Genomic DNA, 23,035 nt, shown 5'->3' on the forward strand with positions numbered 1-23,035 from the left:
TTTAGAGAGGATCTGCAAAGAAGAGTGGGCCAAAATTCCCCCTGGTGTGTGTGCTAAACTTGTGGTTAACTACAACAAACGTCTCACCGCTGTGCTTGCAAACAAAGGCTTTGCCACTAAGTATTGAGTGTGTTTGGCAAGAGGGATCAAATACTTATTTTCCTCATTGTAATACAAATTAATTAAAATATATTCTTTAAAATTATATTCTGGATTTTTGTCTTGATATTCTGTCTCTCCATGTTAGAATATATCTACCATTAAAAGTGCAGAAGGATAGTGTCTTTATTAGTGGGCAAACAAAGAAAATCAGCAAGGGATCAAATACTTCTTGGACTCACTGTATAGAGAGAGCTGTCTGAAGCCTCTGGAGTCTCATATGCCAGGAAATGTTCTCAATAAAGAAGAATAAAGAACAGGCAGGTTTGTGAACGACATGCTGGACTGAAGGGTGACAGATCACAAGGTTCCAGAACATACAGAAATGTGTGGTCCAGGCTGTTTTCCAGGCCTGCATGTGAATTTGCACAGACCTGCTTCTATGGATGAAGGTACTAAATGTGAAACATCCTCGCAAACGTCCACGCGTATGAAGCTCCGGTAAAGTGGACGCACTGGGTGCTTGTGAGACTCCTAGGTTAGGTCTTAGGCTAAAGTCTTACCTGACAACTTTCATAACAGACTGTCCCCTCCACAAAATGGTAAGTGCAGACATGTGGACGTTTGGGTGGATGCTTTACTTATAGCCCCACAACTCTCTTTTGTGCTGTGTTCAAAAGATCTGCTAGAAATTGCTCAAAATAACGTTAAACAGTCGCATAGCTGCTACATTATGATCAGTGTCCCCAGCAGTGGCCTACTTCAGGCTGCATTTCCTTATAATACCATCATAATACAATCATAAACCAGGGTGACCATATCATATTTGGGTTTCCCCCCCCCAAAAAAAAAACAACAACAAAAGGAGATGTTTGATGTGGTTAGGATGTTGTGGCTGGACGCTTCAAGTAACTGTGGCAGTGTGTGTAACATTGCCCAACATAGGAACTTTACAGAAGACTGAAAATGTCATCATGAACAGTAAGGGTAGCTGCTGCGTCTAAGTTAAGAAGAAAAATGAAAAAAAAAACTAAAAAATGTATTTGTTATAATTATTTTTATTATTATTATTACAAGCTTCTAAAGTAAAATATGATATTTGAGACATTTATATCCAGATGAAACTTTGTTTCAGAAAGCCAAATGAACACTTTAGCCCCTCTCAGCCATGCTCAACTACTCTCAACATGACAGACCCAGCGTTGCAGCAAAATAATGGCCAACAAAACACAGACCAGCTTTCCAAGACAAATTCCAGCTGCTCTTAAATCAGGTCAGCCAAACTCCTGATTACTGACTTACCAACATGTACACACCAAACAGGCCAACAGCTAATTGCTATGCACCTCCTGTTTCCTCCTGAGACAGTCACTCTCAGTCTCCGTTACATAAGCTCCACAAAGGCATATAGCATATAAGATCACTGCATAGTTCCAGAATTACAGACTGTAGTCCATCTTAGGTAAGAGTGTCTAATGGAGTGGACGTAGTGTTTAACATCTCCAGCAGCACTGCTGTGTGTGATCCACTCCAGCCAGAGCAACAAACACCAACACGCCACCACCACGTCAGTGTCACTGTAACGTTGTGAATGAGCCACCAACCACATAACACCTGGTCCTGATCACTGAAGAACAGGGTGAAAGGAGACTAACAAAGAATGCAGAGAAACTACAATCTACAAAGTGCTGCTGTATGGAATTGGAACAGATATGATGGACGGTGAATGTGGACATAAGGTGGTGCTATTAATGTTATGTTTGACCAAAAAGAGGCCAAAATCATTGTTTTTTGAGGTCGACTTGACTATTTTAACTAAAGAAATCTTAAAGCAGCATGAAATCTGGTCTGTGTGTGTCTGTTGCTTGTGTAGATGCTTGCCATGCCTCTTAATAACCCTAGATATTAAACCCCTCTAAAAGTGATGGCAGTAAAAAGCCTCTAAACTCACAACTTACTCTTCTATAACACAGACATCGCATTTTGATCATGGACAGCGATTTCAATAAAAGACTGTTGGAGGAAAGCGTTGGACATATCCATTCAGTTTTAACCAATGATCATTCTCTACGTTACACCTGGTGGTTGTGGATCTGTTAGCTGTAATAAGAAACACAAACACAGAGAAGAAAGACAAAAGGACTGGATGACCCCTGAGAGGGTTCTTTTATTTGTAGAATAAAAGTCTGAATTTATTCTGTTGATCTGTACATAGGACAAGAGTACTTGGACTGCAGCACATACACAACAAACTAATGCTGACCGGCCGCGCCAGCCGCGCACTGGAGAGGAGTGGGACTGATCGGTGAGGAAAATGTTTTTCTTTTCTGGTTGTCTAAACCTGGCAGGAAGCACAACACGAGGGGCAGTAAAGGCCTGGTTTGTCACACCCAGCTTAGGCCTACAGTTACACACCCAATGTTGAGATAGAGGTTCTCTGAATGAAAGAAAGTGCTTTATTCCAAACTGGAAAGTCATGCTCAGTTCAGGTCAGAGAAACCAGGCCGAACTGCTGGCCCCAGCCTTTGGATTGGGGCGCCATTAACATCAACAACAACCACCACCACTACCACCACCACCACCACCACCAGCACAACCACCCAAACCCAAAAGCTCGGGACGCTCCCCACGTGTTCTCCTCTACCTGAAAAGATGAAGAATCCTGCAAAAAGCAGAATTGTGTGAAGTAACCACACCCACAAAACCCGCCACCTGAAGAGAAAGCAAGTTCACAGTTATTTTAGAAGACATTCGTTATGGATGTCTTTCTGAAAAATATCGGTAAGTACATATACATAGATTTCTAGATAGATATTTAGTCAGCAGCAAGAATAAAAGACGATGATAAAAAGACATGGGATGTGAAATGACAGGACGGAGAGTTCAATGCAATGGCCGATTCCAAACGATTTGTTCTGAGGTCAATTCATTGCGTTCAGGATACGTTTCAGTCATTTCACCTGATACGAAAAAAGATGTTACCCTGAACTGACATCTTAAAAATATTTGGTAACGAAAAAAAAATAATAATAATACAAATACTAATAATCAAAGATTAGCTTTCAATTCTCATGTAAACCAAGATGGCAAAATCTAATTTGAACCCATTACTGGTGTCTTTTTTTTTCTTGGCATGTTAGGAGATCCACATTTGGCTATTGCTAATATGGAAATGCAAATGCGGCCAATTAAACGAATATATACAGAAAACTTGCGCAATTAGAGAATTGATAAGCAAACCTTTATCATTTTGTCTGATACACTGCAAATGAACCGTCTTTGGGAGGGAACCACTTTGGTAAGTTATACAAACCCTCTACAACACACCGCAGAATACTGCAATACCTAAAATATAGTTCTCAATATAATCATTCTGAGGAGGTAACTACAGTGGAATTGGTATCGGTTCGCTGCTGAGGACCACGTTACTCTAAGAGACAACTGCCCAGTACGATTCAGGTAGGTAGAGTGTGCGGATTGGCTAACGAACAACAGCAATTTATTCGGCAGCTGAGGAACGACAACCCGGAATAAACTGCATATACAATTGAACAGCGATTCATCAACGCGGTTTAGAACAACGTCCTGAACTAGTGACAAGCACTGATCAGACAAAGTTCTACAGCGTGTGTGTGTGAGACGTGATAAGCGAGATAGATCTGCGTCCTGATTTTCATCCGATATCAAATAGAAAACATCTGGCTTTTGATCATGTGAGACACTAAAATGACATCCACCACAGTAAAAAGTAGCACCGTTTGAGGTAAATGACACACGTGTGCTGGTAGCACCATCGACCAGAGAACAGAGAACACCAAAAGCAACACAGAGTGAGAGAAATCTAAGCGATTCACTGCACGAACGGCTTTGACAGAAGCCCACAATTATAGGATGGGTAGAAGATATGCTCCTATACAAATCAGGCAGACTGAAAGGAGGCTCTAACATAAACGGTATGCCGTCCATTTAAAAGAGCACATAAACATGTTACTGTTAAAATAAGGATTCTACAATACAGACTGGTTTATTTACAAATCTGTGCACGTGTCGAAGTGAGGCTCTATGAACGGCGCGCACAACTAGAGACATGAAAAAGCGATGAGGTAGGAGTGTGATTAGTACACGTATCATTACTGACTAAGAATCACCTGAACCGACGGATTAGCTAGACGTTTATCAAAAATACTTTTCATTACGGTAAAGCTGAGTTTCAAATGAATTGCTCTGAGCGGGGCCCTGAATAACTTCAACAAGGGTTGAGAGAAACTTTTGACTGCAGAGAAGTGAGGCAATGATACCTGACAAGTGAAACCCGCTAGGTGTGTTATACAGAGTGTAGTAGTAGTAGTAGTAGACGGAAGTGTTATTGTGGAGTACTGGGCAGCTTTGCGTAACATGTGGATGGGTCCTCAGCATTTAACAGACAATATCTGTGTTTGGGTTTACAAAGCAGGCCAAAAGCAGTACTATGGTTTTATACATGTAGATTAGCATGTCTTTTTTTTTTGTCTTTTTTTCCTTTAAGTATTCTCCCCATTCCCCTTTTTGGCATCAAAAATAAACAAAGGATGACAAAAGAAATTTAGATTTTTTTTTAAACTCCATTTAAAAGAACAGTACGCACAAACACACCACCGAAAGCCAAAAGCTTAATGCTCTTGTGATGTGAAGCAGAGCTCAACTGGACCATGGCAATCTCTATGGAAGTTTGAGTACAGTAACATTTTATACTTTGAAAGACAATTTCAACAAAAATAGATATTTAGCCTCTGTATTTTTTCTGTATGTTTTTCTGAGCTTAGATAACTCTGGACAGGAACCTTGGCAAGGGCCATTTTTGTGCAAGTTCATATCAAGCTGACTGATCACCAGCTTTCCACTACACATTCCACTTTGGCTTATATTCATCCCACCACCCTGACACGTTACGATACCAGACACCTACACACATTCACATATAAGCGTGTAAACCCTATTTAAAAAAAAATAATAATAATAATAATACAATCAAATGAAATAAAAAATAAAACCAAGAGACACCTCAACATGGCGGAATGCATCTGCATCCGGCATGACGGGGACTCCGAAGAGACACTTTGCACTTCTTGCACACTTGTCTTCTTGGCATCCAGATCGTTTTTGGATCCTTAGGGAGCTAAGCAGCTCAAAGCTAAGCACCACTGTGATGCAGCCACTCAAAAAAAAAAAAAAAAAAAAAAAAAAAAGCATGGGCACGAACAGAAGGACAGATGAATTTCACTAGTGCAGACCAGAGGACAGTTTTTTATAGAGAGGTGCGCTGGTTCGCGTTTGGAGCTTTTAAGCTAACTGACGACTACGATTCATATATAGTAAATGTAAATAGTTCACAGTCAGTATTTTCCCTGGTAGGATTCACAACTGAAGGGACAATGTTTTTTTTCTTTTTTTTTTTTTTTTTTTTTTTTTTTTTTTACTTTTTAGCCATATTGCATGTGAAGGCTGTCCAGCCCAGAATTCAACTCACTGAGTGTCTGGCAAAAAAAAAGAAAAAAAAAAGAAAGGAAGTTTTCCTTCTTTTCAAGGCAACATTTCCACTGACAAATCTCATTCTCATACGAAAGGATGATCACAAGAACTGCCAGCTTCTTCTTCTTCTGTCAATCATTCAATATATCAACTTAGCTAAAAAGCTGGTGTTTTCCAGTGTACCCACATACCCATCGCCATTACAGAACAGCACATATTTGATTAGCAGGGCCAATATATAGCACACAGCACACCATATATCTACATAAAAAAACAGAGGAAAATGAACTTCCACAGAGCGAGAGAAGTCTGAGCCTTTTCACTGTCCATTCTGCTGTTATTACCTTTGACGTACTGGAGGTAAGTTACTGTTAGAAAGCAGATAAGATAAAAGCATCTTTCACTGATATTATAAAGCAAAAACAGGAGTTTTCCCGCCAAACTACGGAGTGGTAGAAAAAGTGCTAAAATGTCTGGTTTGCTATTTTAAGAAGATGATTAACAAAAAGAAGCTGAACATCAGAAGTGATAGACATTTCAGAAATCATTTTCTACCCAAAAGCGACCCATAACTTAAACATCATATCATTATTATTTGATACTGAAGTGGACTTAGCCTATCCATGTAATTATTTCTACCCATTAAGACCCATATTTGCCTATCATTATCATATAGCTTTTCTTAAGATTAAAGTGCTGTCTTATATGTTGACTACGCCCGCTTCAATTATACGCAGGCTTCCAGAAGACGAGGGAAAAGAAATAAAAAAATAAATAAATTAAAAAAAGTGAAATTATACTCCTTAACAAATGACTCACAGTGATGTGATAGAGCTTTTGTTGCACTGTGATCTCTGTGACAGCCATAAATTAGCAATCGTAATTTAGGATTTGGTTTGCTTTCTATGACAGCGCTCCATTAGCGATAATGCGTTTGTGACGAGCCCTGCTTTTCTTTTAGACGTGATCTATATTTAAGAGCAGACGCACACAACTAAAAGTGGAAAAATGATTCAACTACGCATGAGCGGGCAAAAGGTAGAAGACAAAAGTCTGACATAAACTGATGGACTTGTTTCAAATGAGGGACTTAGCAGAATAAGGTGCAGCATGGATACAAATGACGAAACGTCATATTCAGATATATCATTAAAAAGCCCCCCCCCTCCCCCACAAACAAAACCACAGAACTAAGAAAAATACATGGGTTTGATGAGGGGAAGAGACACGAAATGATAAAGCAAAGAGAAAGGTAGAAAGTGAGGAGAAAGAGGCAGATTTGAGAGGCAGACTTGCGGTTGATTCACAGTTAGCGTTATGTAATCACAGTCAAAAAACTCAAACCTGCAGCAAGGAGGCCTATTCTTTTTCTCTCCCTTTTTTTTTTTTTTTTTTTTTTTTTTTTTTTAAAACAGACAGCCACACAAACCTTTTGTGAAAAAGCAAAACAAAAGATGTGAGAGAGCAAGGAGAGATGTGAACAGTTATTAAAAAAAAAAAAAAAAAAAAAAAAAGGAAAAAAGGGAAAAAAAAGAGAAGCATGGATGGCATGGCTCACTGGAAGTTGTCACTATACCTTATTTCATCCCCACTAATTTCGCCCCCTGTAGGAGACTTGGAGCGGGGGCCCTGCCGTTTGTCTGGTCTGAAGGAAGAGACCAACACGTTTAACACCAAGCGCTGCCGACAGCTTTACCCACATCCACACACTGCGCCTGCCACTTCTCCACACTCACACTCCAAAGTGCAGTTTAAGTAATATCAGCTCGTATTACAATCACAGCTTGCTATAAAAACAGAGAACACAGTTCTCAATGATTGCCAAATCTAAAAGAAAAAAGGAAAGATAATGCACCCAAGCCAGCTCTAACCCCACCATTCGGGATACAGTTTTTGCTTAGAGAGTTTCTCATAAGCCCTTTATTACATTACAGGCCATGAAACAAAAGAAAATCCCATACCTGAAAGATCACAGTTAAATCAGATGTGCTTCCTTTTCTTTGTGAAAAGGGTTAGCACAGATAAGTCACCTCAAAAGATTGAGAAGTTTAGATTGACTGCAGCGTATGCAAACTAGATTTTCCTAAACCAACTTCAAACGAGTAACTGTGCCTCTAACCGTCTGAAGAGAACACTGAACTTGTCTCATCATTAGCACCATCAGATCTACCTGGGACAATCGGAAACAAATATAAATAGTTTGGCGTCGTCTAGAAGGTAAAGGTTTTGAACAACTGGGCCTTGACTGATTGATTAACCGACTGATTAAAATTTTCATTAAGACACAGCAGGGTCGCACCCCGTCAGAAGGAGCATTTCTATGCCTCTCCACGTTAAGTACCAACAGCAGACAGAATAAACTTGCCCCGTAAAGCTCGGGTCTCAAACCAGCATATATACACGTTTCAGAACGTCCTCCTTAAAACAGAAACTGTCGCTCTCCACTTAAGGACATTAGGATATGTTCTGACACAGAACACCAGTTGATGTGCCATACACATTCTATTCTGATGTGATTTATAGGATCTCTCCTGTCAAACACACATTTGATATCCAACCACAACGACCCCCCCATCCCCTTCTAAAGATTAGAAAACCCCTAAAGCTCACATTCACTCATTGTTCACATACCAACAAACTCGTGGCTTGTGGCAGACTCGTGCGGTTTGTGGATGAAGCTGTCGGTTAGGCTGTGAGGTGTTGTGGGGTAGTAAAGGGTAAAAAGGCCTCGCTTTGGGCTTCAGTGAGAATCTCAAATGGCAGCGCAGGTGATCACGTGAACCCTCTTCTCCCCCCCCCAGCTGTCCATGAAGAGCAGAATGAGCTATGGTGACAACTCCGGAGGCCCTACACGCCGTCGTATGAGAAGTTCTCCATTTTCACCGTCTGCCGGATCAGAAGCTTGGACTCTCTCCGCTCCTCGTTCTTGATGGATTTGTTGATATCCATGATCTTTTCACAGATGTATTTGTTCACTTTGGAGAGCCGCTGTGTGATCTCAGCGCTGTCGGCTGTCTCCTGGGACACGCGGTCATACAGACACTCTAAAAGGAAAGAAATTTGGATTAGGACTAGGATTTTATAATGGCACACTTCCAGAGGAATTTTTTAAGACCTTAGTAATGGAAAAATAATACCACTTCCTCTGCATTATTTTCTGTGCTATTCAAACAGATTGGTTGGAAATTTGAGATTACATGATCCTTGCACTATCCTTTCAATTTGTTTGACTATCAGTTCTGCTGCTCTCTAGCCTTTCATCAGTGGGCACCTTCCAATCACAGAGCCACTGTCTGCTAGGTATTTTTAGTAGCTAGAGTTTTTTGAGTTGCTCTTTAGTGATTATTTATTTATTAATCATTATTAATAGATAAATATTAATTATATTAGAAACATTAATCTATTTTGGAGAGTTTCAGATCCTTTATTTAGAATATGGTTCAATTCTGACCACAGTTCATTCAAACCTCAAAAGTTAATATAAAAAAATAGCTTTCATTTCATGCCACCAGTCATATCTCACCACAACTAGACAGAATATACTTAAAATATATTAGGGAACTACCCAGGAAAATGTACCTCGTACGATTTTGAGCTTGCTGGGAGAGAGGGGAGGTTTAGGCAGGGCATCCTTCTTCTTTTTGGTGGCTACTCCAGTCACACTGCGATTTTTTAACGTCTCCGTGCCCCAGATCATTACAGCAAGGTTTTTGGTGAATTTGGAGTCACCCTGTGTACGCTGCAGCTGATGCCACTTCTCTTCTTCCACCCAAATACCACCACCCAGGTGCACCTAAAGGAGAGGGACACAAGCAGAATTTAGTAAAACAGACACTTAAATACAGTTAGGCTTCCAATTTATTTGGCCACAGTGTCAAATTTAACATTAAGGGGAATCACTTTGCATTGCCATGTATTTTGGGACAGCTATTCAAAAAACAAACTTGGGGCTGGCTGAGCTTTCCTGGAACAAACCCTGACACTCAATTGGGTTTTGTGACTGATGCTGGCCTCTGCAACACTTCCATTGCAGATGTATGTAATAGGAATATCAGGCCTTGAAAGTTTCTTTGTGGGCTCAATGCATTTAAACCTCTCCACACAACAGTTGAGCTCCTTTAAATGTTTAGATATTGGCAATCTGATAAGCCATCTGTATTGTGGACTCTCAGTTTAAGCATACAATGTGGCTTCACTGGATTTTAAATTGTTCAGTTCCAACAGCTTTGTAAGCATGCCATGACTGGTACCAAACGGGACGTGTGGGCTACAACAGAAGAGGACCACGTGAGGTTCCACTTCTCTCAGCCAAGAACAGAAAGCAGAGGCTGCATTTGGCACAGGCTCACCAAAACTGGACATTCATAAGGTCAGAATTTGGTGGCAACTGCATGAATCCACGGACCCAAAGCTGCCTTGTGTCAACAGTCCAGGCTGGTGGTGATGGCGTAAGGATGTGTGGAGAGTTTTCTTGGCACATTTCCGGCCAACCTATTTGAGCACTGTTATTGACCATGTCCATCCCTTTATGGCCACGGTTTACCCATCTTCTAAAGGCTACTCCCAGCATGATAACGCACCAGGTAAAAACAGAAAAGGCATCTCAAACAGGTTTCATGAACATGACGAGTTCAGTGGCCTTCCCAGCCAACGGATCTGAATCCAACAGAACATCTTTGGTAAAAGAGTACAGAATGACAACTGTAAAAACTACAGGATTAACACATCAGCATGGACCAGAATCTTAAAAGGTATGCGTTCAAAAGATTTGTGGAATCCATGTCACAAAGAATCGAGGCTGTTTTGGGAGCAAAAGGAGGTTCTACTCAGTTCCTGAATAAAGTGCTCAGTGAGTGTACATCTAGGCATTGAGCATTTCCATACAACATCTAGCACAGACATACAAAGGGCTGGTCTAGCAGGACCCCATCTTCCATTCTCCACCCATCCTCTGAGACCCAGCACAGAGATGAAGCCATCTGAGTGACACTTCATAAATACATTCAGGAGCTGGGGTCCCTGGGTTCAGCAGGCGGAGTAATGTGCTTTGACAGACGCCAGACCAGAGTGTTGACTTTTAAGTCACATTGCGGAGGACAACGCCAAACAAGCCATCAGGTGGATTGATGGGCGGTTGGTGAGTTATAGGTGAGGTAATGTGCCGCCTGCTTTTGTCACCCTGAGAAGTCTTTAGGCTGGCTTCCAGAGGCTTTTCCCCCCAATGCAACTAATGTGCTTTAGGCTGCCGGCCAGCAGACAAGCTTTTCACTGCTCTTAACTTAGAGGAGATTTGCGTTTCTCCAGCTACCTGTCACTCAGTGCAACTCCTGTGGTACAAATAATTAATACAGGGAATGTGCGGGTGTGTAAGGCCTAATTTGCTTTTGTTCTTCACGCTTGATCTGAGAACCCTTTCAGCGTGTAACGCAAATTCCCTCCTGTCATGAGAGGCAAGCGGAAATAAGGGCGAACACGGGCCCACTGTCTGCTAACAGGGCTCAGCAATATCACAGCAAGTGCTCCGGTTAAAATGCCTACTGGGAAGGGAGATTCATCGCCAATTAGAGAAAACTAAAAGGCCTGAACAGAGGACTACACAGCTTAAAGCAAGGATACTGATGCTAAATGATGTGTGGTCAGTTCCAAAAGGATGCAGAAGGAAGGGTACCATTCTCTCTCTGTCTCTCTCACATACACAAAGACTGCATGATATGGCAAAATGTACTATGTGTCCAAATGTTTGTGGACACCCCTTCTAATGAATGCACTCTGCAACTTAAAGTTGTACTTATTGCTGATACAGATGTGCAAGATGCACATAAACACAGCTTGTCTAGTCTGTGTAGAGAAGTATTGCCGATAACTCTCTGGAGGAGATACACATCAATCTATGGGCACTATACCATATGCCAGGTGTGGAATAGAGGTATACAGCATTAGAGTATTGAGCTGTGGAGCAGTGGAACAGTGTATAGCGGTGCTCCATCCAATACTTTTGGGATAAGTTCAGGAGTTTGGGATGAGGAGGTGGTGACCCTCCAACACTCAACAACCTCACTATTGCTCTTGTCACTCAATGCACTCAAATCTTTACAGAAATACTCCCAAATCTAGAAGAAGGTCCTCCCCGAACAGTAGAGATAGTGGCTCCAACAAATGCAGAATAATCTTTTTTTAATACCCTTGATTTTGGAAAAAGCCACAGATAAGCAGGTGTCCTTATAGTGTATATTTGTCCTTATAGTGTACTTTCGGGCAGTGGTGGCTCAGCGGTTAGAGCGCCGGGCTGTTGATAACAAGATTGTGGGTTCAATACCCGGGCTCGGCAAGCTGCCACTGTTGGGCCCTTGAGCAAGGCCCTTTACCCTCTCTGCTCCCCGGGCGCTGGAGTTGGCTGCCCACCGCTCTGGGTGTGTGTGTACTCACTGCCCCTAGTTCACTAGTGTGTGTGTTCACTACCACAGATGGGTTAAATGCGGAGGACACATTTCCCTGTACACTGTACAGTGACAAATACGTGCACCTTTACCTTTTCATATGGTACATTCATAAAGAATGTAAAAGTGGCCCATATCCAAACTTCATGTCTTCAGATGACGATCTCAGTCTTAACAGTCAGACCGAAATGCATGTCCATCAATCTTAATCATAACTTTTTGTAACCTCTTACAGCAACGCAATCAAAATGCGTGTTACTATGGTTACACTTCGCGTCTTTCGTTTAGTAGGACAAGCAAGAGAGCGCGTGGGCTGTGTAAACAAAGAAGCACAACTCCCTTTTACAAGAGAAAAAACAAAACAAAAAAACCAAGGAACGACTCTTCAGAATCAGGGTTACTTCAAGGATATTTTTGAAAAAGACAGAAAAAGAGTCAAAGAAGCTTCTTCATACAGATTGAGTCTCTTTATCCAGTATGTATCTGCTTTCTCTCAGAGTTTGTGAGCCTTTGCTAGAATTCTTCTTCATGACAAGTAAGCGACAGAAATGGAGGTTCTGTTCTCTGTTTGATGGTCTTCCACAGCTAAACAAAGTATCTCGCAGTGTTTACGCTTTCCTGTAAGCTGGACTGACTGTGGCTGTTTGAGTTTTTACTGTTTGTCCTCCAGCAACTTTTCAAGTAAACGCTCTGTTGGATTTTGCTGGTCTAAAAAATTGCGAGGAAGGTCACTGGATAGCTGTGTGTGTTGGATGAATGTGCCATGTGGAGTGCTGTTGTTTTGCGCAGGTGTCAGTTGAGCAGTGCAATGTTTTCAAATTCATGTCAGATACAGGCCACATTAAGAGGACAATGCAAGCGGCCAATCCAAAATATCGCATATGGGCAGTGAATCAGATTTGGGCCACTTTCTCCCGCAGTGTGAACGTTGCCAAAATCAGAATGTCACGCGACAAACAGACTGACTTAACTGCATTAGCATTTTGATTCAAATTCTTTGGGTTTTGGATCACATGTACACATTAGAAAACTTGTCTGAAATGTTTGACAGACGCCCACTTACTTTTCCATCGTTGAAGGTATAGACTGTCCGTGGGGAGGGGGAGTGGGTGGAGCTAGTGTTGGCTTCCTCTCTGCATACTTCCTGTGGCTCGGCAATTGGCTCCACCACCTCGGCTTTGATTGTCTGAGTGCCATTGTCATGCATTGGCTCTGTGGGGAGGAAAGCGTTTGACCACAGGTTAATTAAGATGCCAGTCTGCTGGCCTACAGTACAGTGTGAGGTAAACAGCAAAAGGGGAAAAAAATAAATAAAATTAAATAAAAAATAATAAAAAAAAAACATTCCATGTGAAGCCCCCTCCCCCCCATGTACGCTCGCACTCTGTCTCAGGAGCTTTGATTCATCCTGGCCCGTACTGAGCCCTGGCTGACTCACTTTGGGCGGCTGCCTAAAACACGGCTTCCCCTGTGCCTCGAGACAGCCGGGTTATTTTAGCCCAGTAAGCTGGCTTGGTGGCTGGCCACGCTAAGCTCTAATGTAGCTGATGAGTTTTAATATCGGTCAGCGTACTGCATTCCTGACCCCAAAGCACCCTGGCCAGTCTAATCTTTAGCTCTCACCATTAGTTCTCTTCCATCTCTCAGTCTGCTCCCTCGCTCCACACACACACAGTCAAACACACACACGCATTCAGACAGAGCAGCTGGCCAGGACACTGGCCTCAGACCTCTGGACACTCTGTCCTCTTTAAGCAGCCGGCACTGTGGTTTAAATCTCAGGAATAATCACCCACACTAGACTACAAGTGCACTACATCGTATGCAGTTCAAAACTTGAACAAGACCGAAATAGCTAATAAAAGCCTGTGAAACATCATCAAAGCTCCAGGAAACAAGTAGCATGAAGGAGTTATCATGAGAAGTGAGCAATATTTTATGGTTTTCATGATACATTTTGTCATTGTGATGGACAATAAGCTGTTGTGGATCATCTGTCCTTAAAGAACATATTTCATTGTAAGACTTGGTAAAAATGTGCATAAAAACTGTGATACAATTATTGTCATGAACATTTGTACCATATCCCACCCCTAGTAATCATATACATTCTTAAAGATAAGTCAATAACGAAATTATCATGACAGGCCTACTCGGTACAGTCCTTCAATTGTGTATATGTATACTTTGACTAACTGGAAAACAAACCCTAAATGTGTTTAAATGCTTCAATATTCACACAGGAAAATCAATACCTAGTGTTTAGATGCTTTGATGTTTATACTGAACAACAAACTACATGTCAGAAACCTTTGCTGCCATATAGTCTTCAGTGCAGTGCAGTCTCCATTCCCAGCAAATGCCATATGATGAAAAAGGCGCTGATAACTTATCTTGGCACTAGCAAAAAGGTATGAGTTGTCACAGCGCTCGCAGTGATAGACTTTTCAATTAAACCTGAACGAAACTCATACACACTACTGACGCACCTTAAAATGAGCCTTTCCTTTACCTTCAGCTTTATGATAAGAAGATTAAAAACAAACCAGATTGCCAATTTCATGTCTAACCAGTATTCCACAACACGGTGTCCTCAGTACAGAGGTCAGCGTAAATGGGTGGGCCTTCTGGAATCAACACAATAGCTGGATGAGTAGTTTTTAGTAGAGTGTGTAGTACTTGTGTGGTGTGTGTGTGTGTTTGTGTGTCTCACCACTGCCCAGCCTCATGAGCAGCACATCCTGCAGGCGGCGGTTGAAGTCACGCAGCTCCTTGACCTCGGTGAGCAGGCTGCTGTACTCCTTCAGTTTTTTGGCCTGCTGCAGTAGCTGTCTGCGTGTGCGCTCCAGCTCCTGCTGCAGCCGCCTCACCTCCTCCTCCTGCTGCCTGTAGCTGTGAACAAGCTCCTCATACAGCACACGGGGCACCACTGCCTCCTCTTCCTCCTCGCCCTCCTCCTCCTCTCCTAGCCGCTCTAGCTCTTCCCCCTCCGCACACGAGCTCACCGCGTTTCTCTCCAGCCGTGCCACCACTGCAGCCAAGCTCTTGGAGGAGTTGGAGGAGGCCCGCTGCTGCTGCTCCTGAGACTGCACCTGCAGTGCACACACACACAGTTGCTCAGCGTCACAGTACACACACTTGAACTTCTGTTCAAAAGTTTGAAAACAACACTTCAGAAGTTGGAAATCAGCTGTGTTGACACGTGTAAGGAACAACACTAACACACAGAGACGGCAGTTTATTAGAAGCGACTACTTTGTACCTTGTACTACCCCTGGTCATTTTACTGCACAATATCCCAGACAGCTCCTTAAGAGCTCCTAAACACACAAACAAACACATACAGCAGTGCGGTGCTCATAAACTGCTGAAGGATTAGGCTTTAACGGAACAACTACAAGATGTCGGTTCAAGGCAGGTTTGGCGGACAACAGATGTACAGAGAAAAATCTAGAAACATTGCCATCCCTGATGCACTCAAATGTGTGATGATACTGAGGCACCTGACACTATTTTAGAGCATTTCTAATGGTCCAATGTCATATAAAGGTTGGCACAATGTGAAGAACAACCTCCAAGGTCAAAGATAATGATTATTATTAGCATTATTATTATAAGTATAAATTATTTCTTACTAACAAAAATGAAAAGTTTCAAAACAAAAAACACACTTAGGTTAACATTAGCATTAAGCACCAGAATATGCTACTATGGCTAATTGATTTCTAAATGGCTATAGTCTAGTACTCACTACTATGGAGGGTTGAGCTTTAAATAGAATATAGTAAAAAAAATAAAAATAAAAATAAAATAAAATAAATACCAAACCACATCTGCATTATAATTACTATTGAAGATAAATAAAAACACAGATTTAAACTATTTTCTATTACAACTACGGCTTTAGCGTTCATTCTCTTACATCAAATAAAAAAATACCCACCATGTCTTACAAAATCTAAACAAATCAGAATATTGGGGACATGGAAAATGATCTCTTCTTGAAAAGTGTAACAATTTATAGATATCTTTCTAGATTATTATGTAGTGCTAAATAATTTTCATGTCAGTGTCTAAACACAGACCTAACAAGCAAATATCACATTAAGCAGGCAGGTATAACAAACCCCTAAAAATCTCATAACTGCTTATTGTAGACGCTGACCACAATGAATCGGTGTAGCACGGAAGCAGGGAGCCCTCGCAACTTCTTTGGCAAGAGGTAAGAGCATTCATTATCTTGGGAGGTGCCCTATTCCATTAAATGATACCAAAGGGTAAGTATAATGCAGGACAGGCATACCACAACCAGCTCTGTTTACTAATCTAGATTACAGACAGCAGGGCTGTCAAAATACAACAGAAAAAAATAACCAAGCATAAAATAGATTCACGTTTCAACCAAACTTGGTTAAGGACCCCCTACTTTTAATGACACTGGTTTATTTTTGTCTGTTGAGATTCTACAACAGTCTTCCTCTATCTTTGCACCTTAAGTCCAAGTAGAGCACAACACAGACACTTTTACATTCCAGGATGACAACTTTAGGTTGCATGGTTCCAAATCTGTGTGTGGCCGGTTCAACAGACATGTCTGAACACATTGGCTGGCCAACAACATCACCAGAACTCAATCCCAATTCTTAACCTGGAACGGCAGCTGAAATGCTGAAATAAAAACGAACATGAACTCTAGCTGAAATGTGCACCCAGTTTGTAGAAGAGTGGACTTAAATGGACAAGAATAGGAGACCAGCAGGTCTGTTAAGCTAAGATAACTTTAAAAGCTAAGACTGCAGTGATTCCCAGTGATGTGATGCTATCATAAGGCAGCTGCCAAGAATACTGAATGTACCTTGAACAACTGAGAAAACCTGGCTTATACCAGGGTGAGCTTTTGTGGATGCATGACATAATGACCTCAAATCAAGGTCATGATTAATTTAACATTTTACCTCAATTACAATTAATGAAGCATTATATAAACTGCCTGTTCCGTGTTTGAGTTCTACTCCATGTTCCTTCCATGTTGCAGATGGGATGGTCGGCACATATCCATTTTTAATAGGGCAGTAAATGAACACAGTGGAAAGTACTAACAGAATAAAAAAAAGGAATAAGCGGCATGGTCAATTATGTTGATTAGAGGTTCTGAATGCCGGGTTTGGTTAATTGCCCAGTCCTAGTATGACATTTACTTGGATTAGAGTCCACTGCAGCTATGTATTCTGCTTTTTGAAGAAAAAAAAAAGAATATTTGTAAAATATAAATAGAAAATTACATTTTTATTTTTGACCTCCTTGTTAACAACCCTAATAGCAAACACAAAGCACTGTTTCCTCAACATCACTCCTGGAGGCCTATTTGCATTGCTTAATTAGAGTCCAAGACCCCTAATTCAGCTCAAGAGAACTTGAAAATTAAGTAATTAAATGTGTGCAATGAAAATGCGAAACGTGCACTGTAGCTGGGTCTCCACAGTAAAGCTGAAAACCTCTGACATAGACACTGTATTTAGAATAACAGCTTCTATTGTTGTGGTACAAAACACTCTCCTCCCAATTTAAGAAATCCCTAATTTGGCTAAAGATGACAACAGAAAACTCAGTCAGTCAGTGAACCAACAACTCAGCTAATCAATGCTCAATAAATCAATACGGGCGAACACAGATTTATGATGAGGAGCCTGATCAACATGAGATTTTATGCAATCCGGTAAATAATTAAAAACTACTTTTAATAGTAGAATCACCAACATGTCAACACATGTAGATTGTTTACTGTGATATCCAGACACTCTCTAATACCTGTGCTATATGGCCAGTACTAAAGCATTCCTGCTCTTGAACAGCTGTAAGATAAATGATAATTACTAATGTTTTGAGTAACACTGGGGTGTGACTAAATAGGTATATTGTGCAAAGGATGACTGATATTTAACAGAGCATTAACAATTGTGCATATACAGGACATACAATGGAAATACTAGCCTACAGTATGTCATGTAAAATAACACTCATTCTTATTTGTCGTAAGAGTGCTCTCCTGGTCCAAATCTAAAATACTCCATTTCCCACTTTTCCCCCTAGAATTTAAAACATTAATATCAGTGCAAAATCCATGTTAAGCCAATCCTGATTTGTGCATGAATTCCAAATTAATCCAGCCCGCTGGCAGGAAAAACAGTCTGCACTCCACTATAACAGCATGCTCAGCTGCATTCTTCTTGATCTAAGGTCAGTCAGATGAGATGTACTGGAGGTGCACTGTACCTTTTTATGTCTGAGGGGCATTCTTTCTTCGCCGAAGTGATTTTCTACTGCATGGCCGGCATTCCTGGTAGACATTTTAGGAATTTTCATCTTCTTTTGCATAATACTGTTCTCAAATTCCTCAATGCTGTCTGGAAAAGAAGCAAGAAAACATTAGAAGTGAACTTGCATCCTGAATTTGTATACAAGCAAGATATTAGAGACATTAGAGAAGCACAAGCTACTTAGTGAGACACTAGGAATGGCACATGCTTCTACCCTGTTATTAAACATTTAATAAACAGTTGTGCTTTGTTTATCGGTGCTAGGGATGCAACAAACAACTATTTTGATAGCCTAACAATCTGTCGATTATTAAAACGAATAGTCGATTGTTTGGGTTCTGACTCACTTAATTACCAAATAACTCCTACGTAGCTACCAGCAGCAATAAAACAACAAAACTAAATTCATTATATTAGTTTGTATTAGTGACTTATTTTGACTCTGTCTGTCTGCGATGTAGAGGATGCCTTTTTTTTTATTATTAGACATTAAATGTTAACAGTGGAAGCCATTGTTTTTACACTCAATTACTCCTTTTTACACTCAGCATGTGTCCATATGACACACTTCACACTAACATGACTCACAGATGTGTGGCAGCATTGCCTCATGGCTCTGGTGACAAAACGTTTACAAACTGTTACAGTTTAATCCACACACTCTGTTCATGTGACGGTCTGTACGTTTTCACTGCAGCTCTGCATCAAGATTTAGAGAATTATTACTGTAAGAAGTGACAGCAGCAGTAAAACTATACTCCACACTGGTATGGTTAAACTTCGGCAATTAATCCACAGTTCCCGTGCACTCCAAACCTTTCCTAGTTAGCGTGAGAAACACGCAAGATGACGTCACCAACTAACTGCTTATTAAATTAGTTGCTGATTTTAGTCGTATTCCTAATCGCCACTGTTGCACAAAGTTGCACCTTGTCAAATATAAATAGCCAAAAATTCAAATACAGGTTATTGCATGACAGTGACAATATATTATAATTACTAGTTTAATATAAAATACAAATCAAAACATATTTCTAGAAAGTATGAGTACTTTATTACCATGACAATGATTCATCGTGATTACAATATTGAGCTTTTTAATGTGGTCTGATCAACAGCACCCCAACCAAGGGTGGGTAGTAAACAGTTACATCTACGGAGCCACATAAATTCATTCTGACAGGTTTCAACTTTTCTGGGTACATTTTATATTTAGTACACTATATGTCCAAATGTTTGCGAAAACCCTTTTAATAGATGCATTCAAGTACTTTAAGTTGCACCTATTGCTGATACACATGTCTCCAGTCCCTGGAGAAGATCAACATGAACTGAAAGGCAAGCATGGGCTAGAGGGGTATAAAGCCCCCCCAGCATTGAGCTGTGGAGCAGTGGATCTGTGTTCTCTGGAATGACATTTAGGGCTCTATCTAGTACTTTTGGGATGGGTTGGGGAGTTAGGGAAGAGGTGGGTGGTGATCATCCAACATCCTGATCTCACTAAAGCTCTTGTCACTTAATGCAAATAAATCCTCACAGCAATGCTCCAAAATCTAGTAGAAAGCCTTTCCTGGACAGTAGAGACAGTCACTCCAACACAAGCAGGGTAAACTTTTAGGAGACACGAGGAATGGGCAGGTGTCCCAATACTTTGATTGCCACTATATAGAGTGGAGGAGAAAGCACACTCCTCTAAACTCAGGGACATATCAGACATGTAGTTGCCGAACTGCTAGTTTTAGGCTTCTACCTAAGCTATCGTCCTTGAGTTGGAGGAGCTAGGATACTGTACCCACCTCTGCTTTCGACAGACCAACAACAAAACTCGCCCCTCCTGACAGACTACTGTTCCTAATAAGATCAGACTTTCGTTCCGCTTTGACAACAGGGCCAAGCAGCATATGAGGATTAGTAATCTAGCTAAATAGCCCGCTAACTCAAGCGGCCAGACTGCCAGTGAAGGGGCGGTTTACGGCTTGTCTGCCCAGCTCTACACATCATAGGATAGCTATCTAGCTAGCTAACATATTTCCTTCCTCCGTGTCTGCTGGAAAAATATAGCTAGCCACCACAAACCCCCTTTTCTTTAAAAAAAAAAAAAAAAAAAAAGTTACACGTGTCTAGCTAGGTTAAACCCAGCCTGAGCTGAACACGACGAGCGCAAGTGGCTTTAAACTCAGCTCGTTTAAAGTTGAACAGTCTGACTCAACTCCTGCTTTCAATGTTAGCTACATGAAACCTCTCTGCGTGTCTCCTCACGTTAGCATGTCGGCTAGCTGCACACCTAGCACCTTTAGCGTGCTAACTTGCGAAACACCTAGCTAGCTGTTTCGGCTACAGCGAGCGCTCCCCTTTCTTCTGCTTTACTGGACGGAAAGTTACATTTGACTGTTTCTCAAGCGGACTGTCGAGAAAGGCCGGCGACAAATCGGCGTCTAAAGCCGCCTGACAGTTGCCTGCAGCTTTCATGCTCGCTAATGTTCGAGCTAGCAAAGGTAAACCGCCCTCGACACAAACAAGAGAGGCAGAAGCAGAAGCGGAGAGCCCGCACGGTTACCTTGTTTCAACAGAGAAACGGTGTCACCACAAAACGAAAGTGCCATGAGATTTCCGTGAGCGTTTTCAACTAAGTCCTTGACTGATTAGTGGACGTAAGACGGAGCGGAGGTGGCAAATGAAATAAATAATGAAGAAAAGCCCCATGCGATTAGACAACTTACCTGCGAGAGCGAGAATCTGCGCCTTGCCCGGCTGGCCTGTACCATTCTCTTCACTTCTGACAACCAGATACACCTTCTGATTATCAAAATCTGTTTTGTGCCGAGGTCTGAAATCTTTCACATTTGAAACGGGTAAAGCATAGCACATGTCGTCCTCAAAGAACCTCACAAAAGCATACATTATTTCTCTTTGGTCCAGCACTTTGGATATGGTAGACAGTTTCCCTCTAAAAGAATTAAAAATATAAACACAAAGGGAAATGCCTCGGAGATCGACTATTTCTGTCTGGTCCACAGCGCCCCCCCCGACCCCTTCACCTAGACTGTACTAATCAAGACCGAAATGATGAAGGCCGTCTCTGGAGCTGAGGGAGAGTCAGTCACTGTTTATTATTATTATTATTATTATTATTATTATTATATTTATTTTGGAGGAAAAGACAACAAGAAAGACTGAACGTGTTCAAACTATTTTTTTCTCTAATTAAAGCTGATAAAAAGTTCATTCAATACTACTTAAGTAATATTTTGATAAGTATTTCATATTCAACTAATACTTTTACTCAATTACTTTTAATTTAGCAATATATTTGTCGTGTAGTTACAAATTTCTCCGTTACTACAGGCAGAATGAAGAAGACAGGCAAGAGGCAAACATAAAAAAGTGTCTTAAGAAAGAAATGCTTCCCAGAACTTTACTCAATACTTAGGAAATTGTTATTCTTAAAATCTTATATATATATATATAAATTTGTATTTTTTCTTAACTCAATAAACAATAATATTAACAGCTGGTATTCTTAAAAAAAATAAATAAAAAAAATAATATATATATATATATATATATAAAATATATATTTTCTTAATCTTACAGTAGCCTCACAATAGTCTCAGGTAAAGCTCAAAGATGATTTGTTTAAATAGTTGAATTACTTAAAATTAGTGTCTAATTAAAAATAAACAAATAGATAAAAGTAGAGACTGAGTCTCCTTTACCAACCGTTATTGAGAAAAAAGGCTTAAAACCTACTTATGCAGTTTTCACAAAGAATCTGACAATCACCAATGTTTTCTTATTTGGGATGTTTTGAAATTTACGAGAGCAACAGAATCAGTAGTAATAAGTTTTTTCAAAGAACAAATCTATGAACAAATGTAGAAAGTTAGTACTGCTAGTGTCTACATACAGAAAATAAGCAGACCACACATCTAAAATTGTCTCTTATTTCTTCTAAAATTGAGTAAAATGCCAAGTTTGATTTTCCACCATTTTTCTATCCACTGTACAAATGTAATTAAATAGTGGAAAATGAAAATATCAATTTCAGTCACTTATGATAAGCTGTAAAATACAGCATAAGGCTAGCATAAGGCTACGTTACAAATTGCTACATGAGAAAACTACACAGTGTGTGTTTAAAAAAATGGGAAAAATAATATTTGAGAACAAAGTTTGGAGAACTGCATTTAAGAACATTATTAATAGCTTAGTCTTTATCTTAGGATTCTTAGTTTTTTCTTAGTAAAACACACAAAGAAGCAAGAGAACATGTAAAGAAGTATTGTCCAAAATGAGTTTTTCCATAGACATTGGAAAGAAGATGCAATAGTACAAAATCCAGAAAGATTGGGGTAAGTAATTCAAAACTTTAGGAATTCCCAATTCCAGGACTGCTAAAGCACTGAGGAGCTATGGATCTTTGAGCCACTAAGGAGAGTGTAACACAGGGGACAGTATGTAATGCATCGTATCTGTATCTCCTGCAAGTTTCCACTGTAATTTCCATGAAATAAAAGTGGGACTACTTTTCCAAAAACAACTTCTGTAGAGATGAAAAAAAGATTGAAAGATTGATTTAAAATAAAAAGGTGTGTCCAGTCACAAACCAGTACAGATACTGTTACCTTTGTTTATACACACAGTAATTCATAACTGTTATTGACTACAGTGTAG

General features: G+C 40.5%; 2 protein-coding genes across 4 annotated transcripts in view; both read right to left on the reverse strand.

Moving 5' to 3' along the window:
* agbl4 (AGBL carboxypeptidase 4) overlaps nt 1–23,035 on the reverse strand; it is a 436,619-nt gene that overhangs the window by 95,687 nt on the left and 317,897 nt on the right. The gene's annotated exons all lie outside the window — the stretch shown is intronic.
* Nucleotides 1,704–21,332, reverse strand: bend5 (BEN domain containing 5). Of its 2 annotated transcripts, XR_011979812.1 has the most exons (7): nt 21,082–21,332; nt 18,318–18,448; nt 14,758–15,136; nt 13,108–13,256; nt 9,187–9,400; nt 8,239–8,651; nt 1,704–7,252 (listed from the first exon to the last, which is right to left on the reverse strand). XR_011979812.1 is itself a non-coding variant. In XM_072681649.1 (6 exons), exons 1-6 carry the CDS (start codon nt 21,260–21,262, stop codon nt 8,455–8,457), a joined length of 1,251 nt encoding a protein of 416 aa, XP_072537750.1. In that variant the 5' UTR covers nt 21,263–21,332; the 3' UTR covers nt 1,704–8,454. The 2 variants fall into 2 exon arrangements, 1 of the variants encoding a protein (XP_072537750.1); XM_072681649.1 differs by having other exon boundaries at nt 1,704–8,651.

Source organism: Salminus brasiliensis, chromosome 6 (assembly GCF_030463535.1).
Source record: "Salminus brasiliensis chromosome 6, fSalBra1.hap2, whole genome shotgun sequence".
NCBI lineage: Eukaryota > Metazoa > Chordata > Actinopteri > Characiformes > Bryconidae > Salminus > Salminus brasiliensis.

Coding starts and splice junctions, on each gene's coding strand:
- bend5 (XM_072681649.1), bottom strand. CDS start 21,262: ATGTATGCTTTTGTGAGGTTCTTTGAGGACGACATGTGCTATGCTTTA. Junction 9,401..13,107: donor ATACCTTCAACGATGGAAAA/GTAAGTGGGCGT, acceptor CCTCTCCTTTAG/GTGCACCTGGGTGGTGGTAT. Junction 8,652..9,186: donor CAAGCTCAAAATCGTACGAG/GTACATTTTCCT, acceptor CTTTCCTTTTAG/AGTGTCTGTATGACCGCGTG.